We start from the raw sequence: 16,109 nt of genomic DNA on the forward strand, positions 1-16,109 counted from the left end.
AAGCTACAACAAATTAAGAGCAAGGGAGGGATTGCATGATGAAGAGAGATGAAAGATTTGTATGATGAATTTAAGAGTAAGGGAAGGATTGGAGAAGGTTTTGAAGAGAGATGGGGGAGGGAGGTAGCTGCTGCAACTGGGTTTGCAGTTTCTGCCTCCCAAACTGATTAAGTGATGTGGAAAAAGTCGTTGACTTTGCGCGACGAATGTGTGCATTTGTTGGGGAAGTGGGTCTGCAATATCTTTGTACATAGGAAAGTGCTTAAAGGGAAAAGAAAGCAGATTAGTGGCCAAGCTGGAGAGGGAAATGAACTAATTAACTAACTAATCAAACATTAAGGAAAGTAAAGTTAAAGTCTCGTTAATATTCGCTAATAAGAGGTTGATGAAACATCTCAACTAAAGAGGTGATTTTCTAATGAAAAGGTTTGTAGTGGATTCATTTCAATAATTCGTTAAATTGCTAGTTGCTTATAACTTCAAAGTATTATGCACATATGATACACGTCGTTTGTATTTTTTATGTTTAGTACACGTTATTTTGACACATTTGTCAATAAAACATACAAAATTCACGTTTTCTATACGTATTTTCACATATTACCGAAGAAATATAAATAAATAGTTAAAATATTAGAATAAAAATGGCCTAATTTTTCAAAATATATTTTTAGTAAAGTTACTATATAATACACGTATGTATTTCTCACGTACTACACCAATTCCATATTTTATTAACTATGCTATTTGAACAGAACACCAAAGTCCCAAAATCATATGTACATTTTAGGTATTTAGATTTTGTGTTGAACAATTTACATGTACAGTCCTCAGTAGGCATGGCGAATCATTCATTGTGGGAAAAACTTTTCTGGAATGAAAATACTTTTTTTGCCTTTTTTGTCTCTCGTGACGTGAAGATATGAATTTATACATGTAAATTCTTCTCATACTACGTGACGAGAGACAAAGAAAAATTATCATATATATTATGACATGCAAGTTCTTTTCATATAACGTAGTTGAATATTCGTTGAAGTTGATGAATGACTTCAAACATGGACTCTTTTGCTTGATTAGCAAGTTAATATAATATCGTGTCAATTATCCCACCAAACCTTGAAACAGTAATCTCCCCAATTGATCCACGTCATAGTTTAGACCTTAAACATATTTTATTGATGCTCAAGCAACTAAAGATACAACAATGGTATATTAAAATAGAAAAAAAGTCTAATAAAAACAAATAGAAAACTATTCGGAGACTCATTTTACATTTTATATATTTTTTAATTTTCAACCATCGAATCAAATGAATCATATGAAATCAATAAACAAAAAAATATTAATAAGAATGCATAAAAAGTTTTTATGTTCAAAGAATGGCCCCAAATTTCAAAGAAAATGCTAACGACTCAAAGACTTGAGAGCTCCGAAAGGACCAAAGACAAAACTGAGGTGAGCTTGTGAGGGCGTGGGGCCGGCATGTGCCTGCCCAAACCATAACACAACCGGCACGAGCTCCCTGTGTGCCTTCAACCTTCAACGTCTTTCCCTCTCTACACTCAAAATCTCGAACCATCTCGAAAACGACTCTTATTATTTTGATTTCATTTTCGTACACCTCAATAATTAAATTGGTCTGCTTTCAGCATATAAGAATGCATGTGTGTGTATGTATACACACACATGTGTGTGTATTGCGTATTTATATTTAGGGACGGTACCGTGATATTAATTTTTTGCACATATTTTTCGGGAATCATTTCGTAATGTATTTTAACGATCCGAATCGTCTTTTTTTTTAGAACATCAATCATAGATCCTGCAAAAAATTCGACAAGTCCAACACTATAAGACATTCATTTGTAGTGAAGATGGACGAATATGGTTCTACAAATAAATCCTAACCCCTTAATCTAACGGTCATATGATTTCAGAATTGGGTGACTTTTGGTAGATATAATCTTTGAGGAAAAATCTAAAAATAGACGTTCAAATCGTTGAAGTGCATTACGAAGTGGTGTCACGGATTCACCCTCTATATACTAATAATTTATTATTTATACAAAATTATTCAAAGGGAAAATGATTCAATTATGTCAAGTGTTGAGCCAGCCATAACCATGTTTTGAACCCAACATAAATATTATACATGATCGTCATTCATATGTTTTGACATGATACTTATCACTAGCAAATAAAGAAAAATAGAACTAAATAGTAATATTACTTAGTAAAAAATAATTATAATTCAATAATAGATAATGTGAAACAATTGCTCCATGGCGTGATTTAGGATGTGTATGTCATGTATTCTTTGTTTTTAGTGGAGGACTCACGACTTAAGCCAACGACCCTATTTCATGTGTGTGCATATGTATATATATGTACAATATATAAGCATACATTAGGTAAGAAACAACGTTGGAAGCTTAATTTTAATTTCATATTTAATTTGAGCTCTTATTCACTTGTAAGTGAGAGGTTTTAAATTCAATTCTCGCCAAAGGCAAACTTGAACCACATTATTGCTAGCCCATTGTGAGGCTAAGTCCACTCCTTCCTCTTTAGTGTAAATAATATCGTTTGTCCAAAAAAAAAAATTCATATTTAATTTGTAGTAGTGGTTTGTTCCCAACTCCCAAGTTCCATAAACCATTTTTAAGCCTATAGGAATTTACAGAGTTAATTGTTCCATAACTTTTTAACTATCGACTCTTTAAAAATATAAAGTTCGACTCAGTTAATGATTACGTACGTAACATATATGGTTTTATGGAATTTAAGCACTCATACATAGGCTGATTGAACTACTTTGTCTCATTTCTGTGGTTTTCCTTTTTGATCACACTTTCCATTCTTCTTTTATTAAAGTCGGAACATAGTTAGCGGTGATTGAATTATCCCCTGAAAAACAAAATGAAAGCTTGCGTTTGATACCTTTTGGTTTTTATTTAATCCTTAATGTTTCCAAATAAGAAAAAAAAAAAAAAGAATTTGACCAAAAAAAAAAAAGAAAAAAAAATCATCATTACATATAGAAAGTATACTAAATTCAGGAACAAAATTATTTAAACAATCCTCAAAATATTGGATTAATTGAGAGAAAAAAATCAATCTTTTCTTATAGAAAAATATTCTTGGGTAATTCTCAGTTACTACTCTCAAGTATTCTAACTCTCATATTTTGTTATTCTTAGTTTTTTTTCGTCTATGCTTCGTACCTAAACTTCGATTTTTCTGACACTTTAATACTTATGTTAGGTTTTCTGTCAAATTCTTCATTACACATGGTATAACTTTGGCTCACTATATTTGCCACATAGATGAGAGATTCTTTTATAAATCCAAGCTACGTGTCTAGTGCTAACTCTTGACAAATACGATGGCCAAAGTCATGCTACGTTATCACTTAATAAAAGACTTAACAAAAACCTAACGAAGGTATTAAAAGGTCAAAAAAAAATCAAAGTACGAATTTCTTGATAGTTGAGATAGTACGTAACCATACCCAAAATTGTTTAGTAATTTCCTTACCATTCATGAACGACGCATACATGATATACACATGACTTCCAAGTGCCTCACGTGACTAGCCGTTAATGACATCACCGTCCACATCGGCGAACGTCCGGGCCACGTGGCGCCATGCCGACTATATAAACTCCTCCTTCCCCACCTTCTTCTCCGTCGAACAAAAATACAAAAAAAATTAAAAAGTTCAGATAAACAGATTTTAGTGAGAGAAAGTTTCCGTTACCAGAGCGAACGCCGAGCTAGAGAGAGAATTCTCCGGTAAGAAGATTTCTGGAAGACGGAGATGGCGACGCCGTTAACGGACGCAGGCGGAGGACTGGCGGTGCTGTCGAATTCCGTCAACAAGGTGGATTCTTCGTCGGCCAATGGATGCTTGGCGAGCTCGGAGGAGCCAACGAGGTCTCCGATTCTGATCTTCTTGTTCTTTCACAAGGCAATTCGGAAGGAGCTCGATGCGCTTCACCGATTGGCCATGGCCTTCGCCACCGGAAAAAGAACCGATATTCAGCCGCTGCTCGAGCGCTACCATTTCTTGAGATCGATTTACAAGCACCACTCCAATGCCGAAGACGAGGTTATTTATTTTTCTCGCTCTTTATTGGATGCGTTTTCGTTGAGTGTTTGGAATTGCATTCAGGATTTTCAATTTGTTTGAAGAATTGAGTTTATTCTGGATTTTGATAAATAATTGTGATTTCTGAATTTCTGAATAAGCTTTAATATTAGTGAAGGTTTTGCTGCAATTGCATTTGTGTTGGCAAAGATTGCAATTTTGTTTCTAACATTTTGAGGTATTATAATCATATGTTGTTATGGATTTGTTAAATTTGTGAACCGGGATAACGTTTCGGGATTTCTCATCAAAACAAAGAGTTAATATTCAATGGCTGCACTTGAATTGTGTTCTATTTTTCAAAATTCTCCTTCTTGTTTTAAGTTTTCTATCAGCCCGGCCATGCGATGTCACATGAACGTTTTGTTTTCGCTGCATCTTCTCTTCGATTTATGGTTTTCAAACACTTGTAGTGCCAGTAGAACAAAAATTTCGTGAAAAGGCCAAGCGTTTTTTGTATCTTTGCAACTGAAGTGTTCGTTTTTGGAAATGTAGGTAATCTTTCCAGCTCTTGATATACGGGTGAAGAATGTAGCACAAACTTACTCCCTTGAACATGAGGGTGAAACAAATCTTTTTGATCATCTATTTGAGCTGCTAAGTTCAAATGCCAAAAATGATGAAAACTTCCCGAGAGAGCTAGCGTCTTGTACAGGAGCCCTACAAACATCAGTTAGCCAACACATGGCAAAGGAAGAGGAACAGGTGCTGTTTCATATTTCAAAGTTTGAATCTTGATTCTTTTTCATGCCCCCAATTCGGCCTACGTGCTATTCGCAATTGCTTACGTGTTATTTGTCATTGCTCTTTAAAAATGGAAAGAGAGTTTCTAAAAAAGTTGGGATTCGTATAATATTTGCTAGTGGTAATACTATGACATGGCAGCTTGTGTGGTTATACTATGCCAATTTGTGATAAGCCCCGGGTGCGTTCTATGCAAAGTATAATAACCATTAATGATCATCACTTTTAGTAATTTACTTATTTTTCCTCATGAAATCCCATAACTATAATGTCCTGATCAAGCAAATCCAACTTTTCAATTTTGCTATGAACATCTGATGATCACCATAGGAACTGAACACAAAGTTTCCCGACAAAGTTCCACCACTAATATACAGTTAGTTGAATTTCTGCCCTTTGAATGTTTTCCAATTAGGAGATACAAAAACTACAATACCGTCTAATCAACATCAAGCAAGCACGTATTTTATCCAGACAAAGTCCATTCTCTAACATGTGCATCAAGTCGTCTCTATTTTTGCGTACACATAATTGACTCTTCTCTCACTCTAATCAATGACAAGAAAACCCTGATCTCTTCCGTAATAGGAGGGAAAAGGGGGAACTACAGGTAAACATATGCACACCCGTTTGGGCCTAATAGTTTTGAGCACCATAATAATTGTCCTTACAGACTGGAAGAGCTGAAGATTTATGCTTCTTGACGAACTTCCCTTTGCCAACTAAGGGACCCCTTGGGAGATCTCTCTTCATATTCCAGGATTTTTCTTCGATACAATTATACTGAACTTAATTAGTGAGATCAGAACTTAATTTCAGTTTTATTTTTGGCAGGTCTTTCCGTTGCTCATTGAGAAATTCTCAGTTGCGGAGCAGGCAGCTCTGGTCTGGCAGTTTCTGTGCAGCATTCCTGTGAATATGATGGCCAAGTTTCTTCCATGGCTTTCATCTTCTGTTTCACCTGATGAACATCAGGGTTTACGCAAATGCTTAAGCAAGATAGTTCCAGAGGAAAAGCTTCTTCAACAAGTAATGTTTCAGAGTTGGTCAAAGAATTCAGTGCTTTCTGTATTGCTTTTCCAAGCACACATAACTAACAGCTCTTTGTTACTTGAAGGTCATTTTCACCTGGATGGGAGGTAGAAGTAGTGCTGACATGTTCAGAAGTTCTATAGATACCCCTCAGTTCCAATGTTGTGTGGATTTTGGTGCTAGCACATCAAGTCAACGTATGGAGAAGGCAAATCCTGCATGCGAGTACAGGACTGGGAAAAGGAAGTATGTAGAGTCAAGTACTGATGTTTCTGATACCATTGAGGGGCACCCAATAAATGAAATACTTCTTTGGCATAATGCCATTAAAAGGGAGTTAAATGAGATAGCTGAGGAGGCTAGGAAGATACAACAGGCTGGAGATTTTACTAATCTATCAGCTTTCAACGAGAGGTTGCAATTTATCGCTGAAGTTTGCATCTTTCACAGGTATTTCTACATATCTGTCATGCATCTATGGAAAGTTAACTCTTTCCTTTGGAAAACTTACCTTTGATCTTTTCTTCTTTTCTGAATGATGCGTGGTTAGTGAAATGTTCCTACTATGCTTGTGGTAAACTGGTACAGCTATGTGTTAAAATTAATATATCATAGGGTATAATTCAACTTTGGTATTAATAAATTCCAGTTTTCCATATTTCCACACATGGAATTGTTTCTCACAGTATCATTTGATTTATCATTTAGTGTCTTTTTCTTGATGAAGTCCTCGCCTGCTCATGTTATTTTGTTTACTTTTTTTAGTTACTTTTTTTATTGTGATCATTATGAATTCATTGGTTTTATGTGGCGGAGAGTTTATAACATAAATCTTAGTTTCTCTCCTTTTTATTTGAATATTACTTATTTGTTGATTTCAGTATTGCTGAGGACAAGGTCATATTTCCTGCCGTTGATGGAAAAATTTCATTTTTCCAAGAGCATGCTGAAGAAGAAAGCCAATTCAACGAAATTAGGTGTTTGATTGAAAATATTCAAAGTGCTGGAGCTATCTCTACTTCTGCTGATTTTTATGCAAAATTATGTTCTCATGCTGATCAAATAATGGAAACTATCCAGCGGCACTTTAGCAACGAAGAAGTTCAGGTAATTTCTTTATTGCTAGAATAGTTTTTCTGGAAGTTTTGGTAGCTTCAGTAAGTTGTGTAGCGGGAAGTTGATGTGTTTACCTCATGGAATATATATTCAAAATGATAATAAATTGGTAACATGGTATGTTTGGGAAGTGTTAGATACTAGAAACTATAGAATCAGTATCCCTTCTAATTCCTAACAGTACTTGCTAAATTGCCTGCATGTCTAGGTTCTTCCACTTGCTCGAAAGCACTTCAGCTTCAAAAGGCAGCGTGAACTTTTGTATCAAGCTTTGTGTATGATGCCCTTAAGACTGATTGAGCGTGTATTGCCATGGCTAGTCGGAAAGTTGACTGAAGATGAAACAAATAATTTTCTCAAAAACATGCAGTTAGCAGGTTCTGTATTTGTTGTTTGTATGTTCACCTTTTAATTGATAAATATTAATAAAAAAAATTATTACTCACTTTCTATTCTGACATCTAGTTTATGATTCAGCTCCAGTGCCTGATTCCGCTTTGGTAACACTCTTTTCGGGATGGGCATGCAAGGCTCGTAATCAGGGTTCATGTTTGTCTTCAAGTGCAATTGGTTGCTGTCCTGTTAAAAGCTTCACTGATATCGAAGAAGGTTTTGTTCATTCAGCATGTGCATGTTCTTCTGCATCATCTGCTAGAGACAGCTTGACACCTCAAGCAAATAATGGGAAGAGGCTAGCCAAACAAAATGTTCCTATGTCATGCAAATACAATGGTAGTGACCAGTCCTGCTGTGTCCCAGGTTTAGGAGTGAACAGCAATAATCTTGGGCCGAGTTCTCTTTTTGGGGCCAAATCTTTGCGCTCCTTATCTTTCAGTTCTGGTGCCCCATCTCTTAATTCCAGTCTTTTTGTCTGGGAAACGGATAATTCTTCTTCTGATATTGGCTGTGGAGAACGCCCCATTGATACTATTTTTAAATTTCATAAAGCTATACGCAAAGATTTGGAGTATTTAGATATTGAATCTGGAAAGCTTAGTTATTGTGATGAAACCACTCTGCGGCAGTTCATAGGAAGGTTTCGTTTGCTGTGGGGCTTATACAGAGCGCATAGTAATGCGGAGGATGATATAGTGTTTCCTGCGCTGGAATCCAAAGAGGCACTTCATAATGTCAGTCACTCATACACACTGGACCATAAACAGGAGGAAAAATTATTTGAAGACATCTCATGTGTTCTTTCGGAACTTTCTCACCTTCATGAAAGCTTGCAAAAGGATGACATGGATGAGGATTTAGTTGGAAGTAGCATTAGCTTTTCTGCTGCTAATGGTAACTACTCTAAAAAGTATGACGAGCTAGCTACAAGGCTTCAAGGAATGTGCAAATCTATCAAAGTTACACTAGATCAGCATATTTTCAGGGAAGAACTTGAGCTGTGGCCATTATTCGGCAGACACTTCACTGTGGAGGAGCAAGACAAAATAGTTGGCCGCATTATTGGGACCACGGGTGCTGAGGTGCTCCAATCGATGTTACCATGGGTGACTTCTGCACTTACTCAGGATGAACAGAACAAAATGATGGATACATGGAAGCAAGCAACTAAAAATACAATGTTCAATGAGTGGCTTAACGAATGCTGGAAAGGAATTTCAGAGTTAACTCCACAGACTGAAACATCGGAAAGTAGCACTCCTCAAAAAGGTTTGTTTCACGATCCAGTCGTTTCTGTTATTGTAGATATTTGCAGTTAAGGCAGTCAATACACCATGTCAAGTGAGGGTTGTGCTTTTGTCCTAATGGGAGATATTAGTACAGTAATTTAATGTTTGAACGCGCAACTTGATTTTGGGAAAACAATTACCCGCTGCCGCTGGACCCCAATTATACTTCTGAACTAGTACAGTGACTTTAATGTCTAAAAACTGCCTTTCAACTGGATTAATTTAGCTTATCTTGACTTTTATTTTGTTCTAGGTGTTGAATTTCAAGAAAGCTTGGACCAGCCCGATCAGATGTTCAAACCTGGTTGGAAGGATATTTTCCGTATGAATCAAAATGAACTTGAGTCAGAGATCAGAAAGGTTTATCGCGATGCAACTCTTGATCCAAGGAGAAAGGCATATCTAGTGCAGAATCTTATGACTAGGTTCGTTCTATACTAACCTTCCAGAACTTATCTCATATTGCTACAGTATCTTTATTCTGACTCGGAAACTAGATCGTGATGTCTAAAATACATAAGCCTTGGCCAGAATTCTTAAATTATTAATGAGCGACTCGTTTGTTTCAGCCGCTGGATAGCTACTCAGCAGAAGTTGCCTCAAGAAATAGCAGGAGAATCTTCTAATGGTGAAGACATGGTTGGACACTCACCAGCGTATCGATGTGCAGAGAAAAAAGAGTTTGGGTGCGAACACTACAAAAGAAACTGCAAACTCCGAGCTGCTTGCTGTGGCAAGTTATTTACTTGTAGATTTTGCCATGACAATGTGAGCGATCATTCAATGGATAGGTAATTTTCGGATATCCGCACTTACTTTTCAAGTTACATTACATTATCTTTGTTCTTATTCTTCTTTTTTGGGTGAGACCTGTGACTCTCTTAACCATTTCAGGAAAGCAACAACTGAAATGATGTGCATGCGCTGCCTGACCGTTCAGCCGGTTGGGCCAATATGCACTACACCTTCATGCAATGAACTATCCATGGCAAAGTACTATTGCAATATATGCAAATTTTTTGATGATGAAAGGTGAGTTCTTATTTGCAACTTCAATTTTGTAGATAATTAGTAAATTCTTATTGGTAAAGTACATATTTCTTTTGAAATTTCAGGACTGTGTATCACTGCCCATTTTGCAATTTATGCCGACTCGGAAAGGGTCTTGGCATTGACTATTTTCATTGCATGACATGCAATTGTTGCCTGGGGATAAAGTTAGTGAACCACAAGTGCTTGGAGAAGAGTTTAGAAACAAATTGCCCCATCTGCTGTGATTTTTTGTTCACATCAAGTGCAACGGTTCGAGCTCTGCCCTGTGGCCACTACATGCATTCTGCTTGCTTTCAGGTCTGTGTTTTTATAAAGCTCATTTTTAATCCATTTGTCATGTACTTTTCTCCTTTCCTTTTAGAAGAAAGTAAATCTAAACTACTGGATGGTTTTCTGTTAGGCGTACACTCGCAGTCACTATACTTGTCCAATTTGCAGCAAATCTATGGGAGATATGGCGGTAAGAGGATTTGTCGTTTGTTTTTAATCTTCTTTTTCTTTCTAGACTTCGTTCTTTTGCCCAATTTTTAAATCGTTAGTAGAGCAACTTTGATATGAAACCCAACTCTCAGACCTTAATCTCTATACCTACTCAGGCTTACTTTGGCATGCTTGACGCATTATTGGCTGCCGAGCAGCTTCCAGAGGAATACAGGAATCGTTGTCAGGTACATTGCTTCCATTCGTTTTATTTTATTCATGTTCTCGAAGTTAGTTGTCTAGACATGCTGAACTAGTTGGTCTCCTTTCTTAAGGATGGTTGCAGGTTCTGCGTTATGTTAGTTCCGTCTCATACAAATTTGTGAATTGGATTTGTATGTTAAATTGGAAAACTTTTGTCTCAACTCCTGATATGTGCATGCTTTTTTTCCCCGGAAATTAGTCATAATAGTAAAGGCACCATCTGATGAATTATTTTTCCAACCAGGACATTCTATGTAATGACTGTGATCGAAAGGGTACCTCACGGTTTCACTGGCTATATCACAAGTGCGGAAACTGCAGATCTTACAACACCCGGGTGATCAAAGGCGAGACATCAAATACTGACTGCCCGACATCAAACTAACAACAGGTTTTATTCTTTGACAAAGATATATATATACACACATATTAATCTATAGATACCTGTATAGGCAATTCAATTTTCCCGCAACCACAGAACTGGTTATTTTACATCCAACAGAGCAATTTTGTAGAAGCCCGGTAAATGCCTTGGTTTCTAGATATTCAATTTTCGAACGTGTAGACAGAGGAAGTAAACAGAGCGCATTGAAAGCCTTCTGTATAGAAATTTGCTAGTATCAGTTTTTCTTTGGTGCGGTAAAGTTTTCGATCTATGATCTCATTAGATCTATCTTTCCCTTCGTATGTTAACATTTTCGATCGTATTTACTTTCGATGTATTCACCGGGGACTTACGTCTCCATTGGATACAGCCTTTGAACGGGGCATAGTATATCAATATGGATACGTGGTAGAATGATTGCTATATTTGGATTGAGATCCACTTCGGATCTCACACTCAGGAGTCCACATACCGAGCAATCCGGACCATTGAACAAAGAGATATCTGAGCATTGTACTAATTGCTACCGCATGATTTAAATTCAACGGTCTGAATTACTCGGTCTGCAGGCCCTGGTATGTGATACGGAGAGGATCTCAAAGCCAACTGCCAATTGTCACTTCCACTTGGTAAAAGTACGTTGTAACTTCGCTAGAAAACAATTGGTTAGACTGCAGAGGAGAAAATGGGGTGGGATTCGAGGGGAATTTTTAGTACGTTTGGGATATTTATACATTAGAGATTTTGGTTATTGGATACTTGGTCAAAAATTCGGAGGCCAAGATTTAAGAAAAAAAAAAATCTTAATATTTAAAATACACCGAAACATAGTAGAATTTTTTAAGAATGATTAGCATTTTTTTCATCACATGGGTGACATAAATACTGATAAAAGGTCGTATCCATCACGAATGACACATGTCCATCATTGTCTTGTCAATCCAACGAGTAATCTCCAAGCATTGCACAGATGACTCCAAGCATTACACAGGGATCGACATGTTTTCCGGATCTCAAACTCCGAAACTATCGGAATTAGTAATTCAAACAATTCAATTTAAATTATGCGGTCCTCGTTAGCTTTATTTTACTAATACATTTTACACAGAATCACACCCTTATCTCTCTTATATAATCCGGCTTGCTAGGTCCATCGGGTCCGAAATTTGAGATCCGAAAATGATCTCAATCCATTGCACAGCAAAGTCTTTTGGTACTGTACTATGTAGGGGGGAAAGCATCTAGGCGTTGCTTGCTTGGGACCCCAATATAGAAAAGTTTGGGAATTTTAACGAAAGATTTTTGATATTGTTCACCTTAACGAAAAATCATATTTTTACATTAAAAAATCAATCATGTTACTATTCATTTTACTCTTTATTTTATCCTTATCTTTAAAACTCAAAGTTTTCAAATTTTTTTTTTTTTTTGTTAGTTCTCCTTAAAAGTTTTGGTGATGAACTGATGGCATGGTCCGTAATTAAATTAGTTCAACAGCTCAAAGTCTAATACTGACAAGAAATCCATAAAGTGAATGACATTTCAAACATGGATTTGGCTTTTCAAACCCACTCCATGAAACCAGCTCTCCCTTGTCTCGTCAATCACAAATCCTAAAGAAATGAGGAAAATTTAGCGATTTTTCTTCCCCCACTTTTCCGTTAGAAAAATTTCTGTAGACAACTCAAATATGTGATTAGTCATACACTTTTATGAAAAAGAAGTGCTGTGACGATTGTACCTGCATGGGATGAAATAGTACCCAGATACAAGAGGTTCCGTTTCTTTGTTAACCGTGACTAACCAGTTACACGGTCAAGGTGCCAGTCCTACTATGGTTTTTTCTTCTGAAGTAGAAAAATATTCGAAGTGCCAAAATTGCTGTACCCAAGAAAACAAAAAACCTTGATTCATTTCACACATAGCTACAAACAAAAAGGTAAGCTGAATAAACGGAATCACTCGCAAAGAAACAACAATGAACAACCAATTTCAAAAAGTTTGTGTTAATTAGCATAATATACATGGACCAAAAGCACTTTTAGAATGAACAAAAGCAATTATCCCATCACAAATGAAGACAAATCCTGAAAAAATGGGGTACCTGTCGAGTCCCCCAAATTAATGACATTTGAACATGTTTGAATCTTCCAAGCACATCTAGCCATCCACTCTTTTATCTGTACAATAATACTATTATCGCTCATAACGTACACTAATCTAATAACGCACTAAATCTGAATGCCAAGTGTGGCAATATTCGAGCAAATTTCTCTCCTCTTAGATATTGCTTCTAAGTTAAATATTTCTTCCTCCTTTCCAAGTAAACTAGGAAGATTTTGATGAACAAAGCAAGTGGATGAAAATTTACTTCTTGCCCTTTTTATCTTTCCCGGGGTGTAAAAAAGAACCCAAGCAAAAGAGCTTTGCAGTTCCCTTAGAAATATAAGGAGATGGTACATTTAACACAGGACTAACTCGAACACCGTTGCCGTAATAAGACGATCCGTTTATGTAACCCTTCCTCGACGGCGGCCTCGGCAGCAGCGTTGCATACGGATTCGACGACGACGATGAAGAAGAAGATGACGAACATGATGCAGACTTCGACATCTGCTTTTGTTTATGAACATCCTTAAAAATCGCTTTCTTCGGATTCGGAGCTGAGCCGGTTGAGTTGCTTCTTGACAAGAGTTGCAATGAACAAAGCAGGCTCTTCTTATTTTCTTGGTTGAGGCTGGTGCTTCTCTTGAATCCCCAGAAGGATTTCGACTGAGGCTTCTGCTCAAAATGATACGAACTCGAATCGATATCTTCCTTCGTGTTCATGATCTCTTTCTTTGGATTTGGATTGTCATAAGTTGGAGAACTTGGAAGTGGAGGAAGAGAGGCATAACGTTTAAGTTCGCTATTCGAAACCCTATCTCTCGGTTGCATAGGGAGGATCACACCGTGCGAAAAGAGCTCGTCGGCGGAGGAAGATTGACGCTCGAAGCTGCTGTTGCTGAAGCTGAACTCAAAGTCACAGTTCATGTCCAAGAGTGGTGTGTCTCTCCGACCAACTGGTAGAACATCTGGTTGTCCAAGATCCTGGGAAAACGATAATCTCGGAGGACTGGCTTCTGAGCACATGATGAGGATATGTTGGAGCATAAAATTTCGGCAAATATCTTCAATCCCCGTTGAGAAGCCGGACACCAACCTTTGCTTGCCAACACAATGAACGAGGAGGATATCTGCAAGAAAACACTATGACGCTCAACTCGACACCAACCTTTTTTATTGCCAACAATGAACGAGGATGAGATATACCTGCAAGAAAACACTCTGACGCTCGAGAATCTTCAGAAGAAACCTACAAAGATTTGAAGAACTTAGAAATGGAGTTCACGAATGTTGGGATGGCAATGGCATGAAATAGAAATTTCAACTTATGAGGGCTTGAAACTTGAGATTATGGGTTGGACTTGGAAGTCAAGAAAATAGGGACAAAGAAAACAAAATGGGATTCTCTGAAGGAACAAAGAGGACAAGAAAAAAAAATGGCAGCTTTTGAAAGGAGAAAAATCTTTGTTTGTGACAGATTGGGATAGCTTGCAGGTTGCAACTTACAATGAAAGAGATGAAATATAAAACTCAACGTGTGGGAAGAGAGAAAAAACACTGGGAGAAAGTACTATTATACTGAAAGAAAATGAATGACCCTAGAAAGGGAGAAAGACTTTATACAACGGAAATATAATTCTGACGGTATTTCATACTAATCACGCATGTTACGCTTAACACTGTCACAGTCCCAAAGTTTTTCTTTGGAAGATGAAACCAAGCCAAGACTATGAGAACTCTTTAGCTAGTGGTATTTTTTCTTTAAAGCCAGAAGTTAGGGAAGATAAAAGTGGGTGAATTGGAAAAAGTGATGTATTTTCTCTAAACAAAGACAAGGTCTATCCCTTCTAGGTCCCTCTTACCATATGTTTAGACTTTTGGGGTGCCATCCTAATCACCAACTAGGGCCTTTTCTCTTTTTTATTCAAAATTTCTTTCACTCATATCTTTCTTGCATAAAGTAATCAATTAAAAGTTTAAATAAACAAATGAGGTAGAAGAACATTCTGCCACCTCTAATCTTGAAATTTCTCCTCGTCTAATCACATATTTCTCTTTCTGAATTCTAATGCAAAAGCAAATCCCTATTGCAATTTAATCTTGGAAAACCTTTTTGTTGGTACAAGTGGGACTTTGTAAGCAAATCAAAAGCTGGTGAATGGGACTTTGCAACTTCATTTAGGTGCCCGAATCCTGATTACACAAAAGACACTTTTAAATAACGTGAAAATGATATGAAAATAAGTTTCACGATTACTTTTGTAAAGTTTGTGAAAAAAAAGGGATAAAAATTATGAGTATTTATCCAAAGATTTTATGAAACATGCAACTATTGAATTTTCGCAATATCTTTTGCATGCGCTTCAAGAAAAATTTTAAACTCTTTTACAATTCATTGAGTAAAAACATCATTGGTTATCTTTGACACGAGAATGATTTATAGGCAAATAAGACGTTAATGTAATGATATTTCAAACTCATTACTCGATGTTATATATATATATATATATAAGTAAAATACATAACAACACGTGATATACTCGACCGTGTAAGTCTGTGACGTCCTGATTTCAAATAACTTCCTCCTCAATATATATATATATATAAGTAAAATACATAACAACACGTGATATACTCGACCGTGTAAGTATATGGCGTCCTGATTTCAAATAACTTCCTCCCCAACGACACAACAGATTTTCTCGTCTCAGCGAAGATAGGTACTGACAAAATTTATATATGGCAGCAGCTGAACCACGACGTACGTTTTCGAAGCGGCTTGAAGCATTGTCAGTAGTTTTACAATACAAGTTATTGAGTAATATAAGCCAAAAGTACTTAGCAAAAGATATTCCCGAAATTCAAAAAACTTTAAATTATTCAGTACGATCAAATGCTTAATTATTGCACAAATTGGTTACAACTTACATCAGATAAAAGAACCGACTGACCAACCAACCAACCAAATCTAAAAAACAATAAAAATTAGATGCTTCAAACAAATATGCGAGGGGTAGTAACTGGTTTGGCAATCGTAAAACAGATTTGCTAATGATTGAGCAGTTTATGCAAATATATATTTAGCATCCACCAATCTCTGCATATTCAATTGATAAATTGATAATTGCTTCATTTGTTGCCTTTCAAGGAT

The 16,109-nt window shown here is 36.6% G+C and overlaps 2 protein-coding genes across 3 annotated transcripts; one reads left to right on the top strand and one right to left on the bottom strand.

Moving 5' to 3' along the window:
• The first annotated feature begins 3,689 nt into the window (after nucleotides 1-3,689).
• Nucleotides 3,690-11,111, top strand: LOC137712842 (zinc finger protein BRUTUS). Of its 2 annotated transcripts, XM_088684489.1 has the most exons (15): nucleotides 3,690-4,114; nucleotides 4,649-4,858; nucleotides 5,732-5,926; nucleotides 6,015-6,379; nucleotides 6,811-7,036; nucleotides 7,254-7,422; nucleotides 7,523-8,710; nucleotides 8,984-9,155; nucleotides 9,300-9,521; nucleotides 9,625-9,762; nucleotides 9,846-10,080; nucleotides 10,184-10,243; nucleotides 10,380-10,451; nucleotides 10,712-10,858; nucleotides 10,920-11,111. In XM_088684489.1, exons 1-14 carry the CDS (start codon nucleotides 3,824-3,826, stop codon nucleotides 10,850-10,852), a joined length of 3,684 nt encoding a protein of 1,227 aa, XP_088540615.1. In that variant the 5' UTR covers nucleotides 3,690-3,823; the 3' UTR covers nucleotides 10,853-10,858; nucleotides 10,920-11,111. The 2 variants fall into 2 exon arrangements, with proteins under 2 accessions (XP_088540615.1, XP_068308115.2); XM_068452014.2 differs by having other exon boundaries at nucleotides 3,693-4,114; nucleotides 10,712-10,984.
• Nucleotides 11,112-12,940: 1,829 nt separating this feature from the next.
• On the bottom strand, nucleotides 12,941-14,722 carry LOC137712418 (uncharacterized). The gene is made up of 2 exons (XM_088683725.1): nucleotides 14,165-14,722; nucleotides 12,941-14,088 (listed from the first exon to the last, which is right to left on the bottom strand). Exon 2 carries the CDS (start codon nucleotides 14,003-14,005, stop codon nucleotides 13,220-13,222), a length of 786 nt encoding a protein of 261 aa, XP_088539851.1. The 5' UTR covers nucleotides 14,006-14,088; nucleotides 14,165-14,722; the 3' UTR covers nucleotides 12,941-13,219.
• Nucleotides 14,723-16,109: the final 1,387 nt, after the last annotated feature.

This window comes from Pyrus communis, chromosome 14, assembly GCF_041283825.1.
Source record: "Pyrus communis isolate YQ-2024b chromosome 14, ASM4128382v1, whole genome shotgun sequence".
Classification (NCBI taxonomy): domain Eukaryota; kingdom Viridiplantae; phylum Streptophyta; class Magnoliopsida; order Rosales; family Rosaceae; genus Pyrus; species Pyrus communis.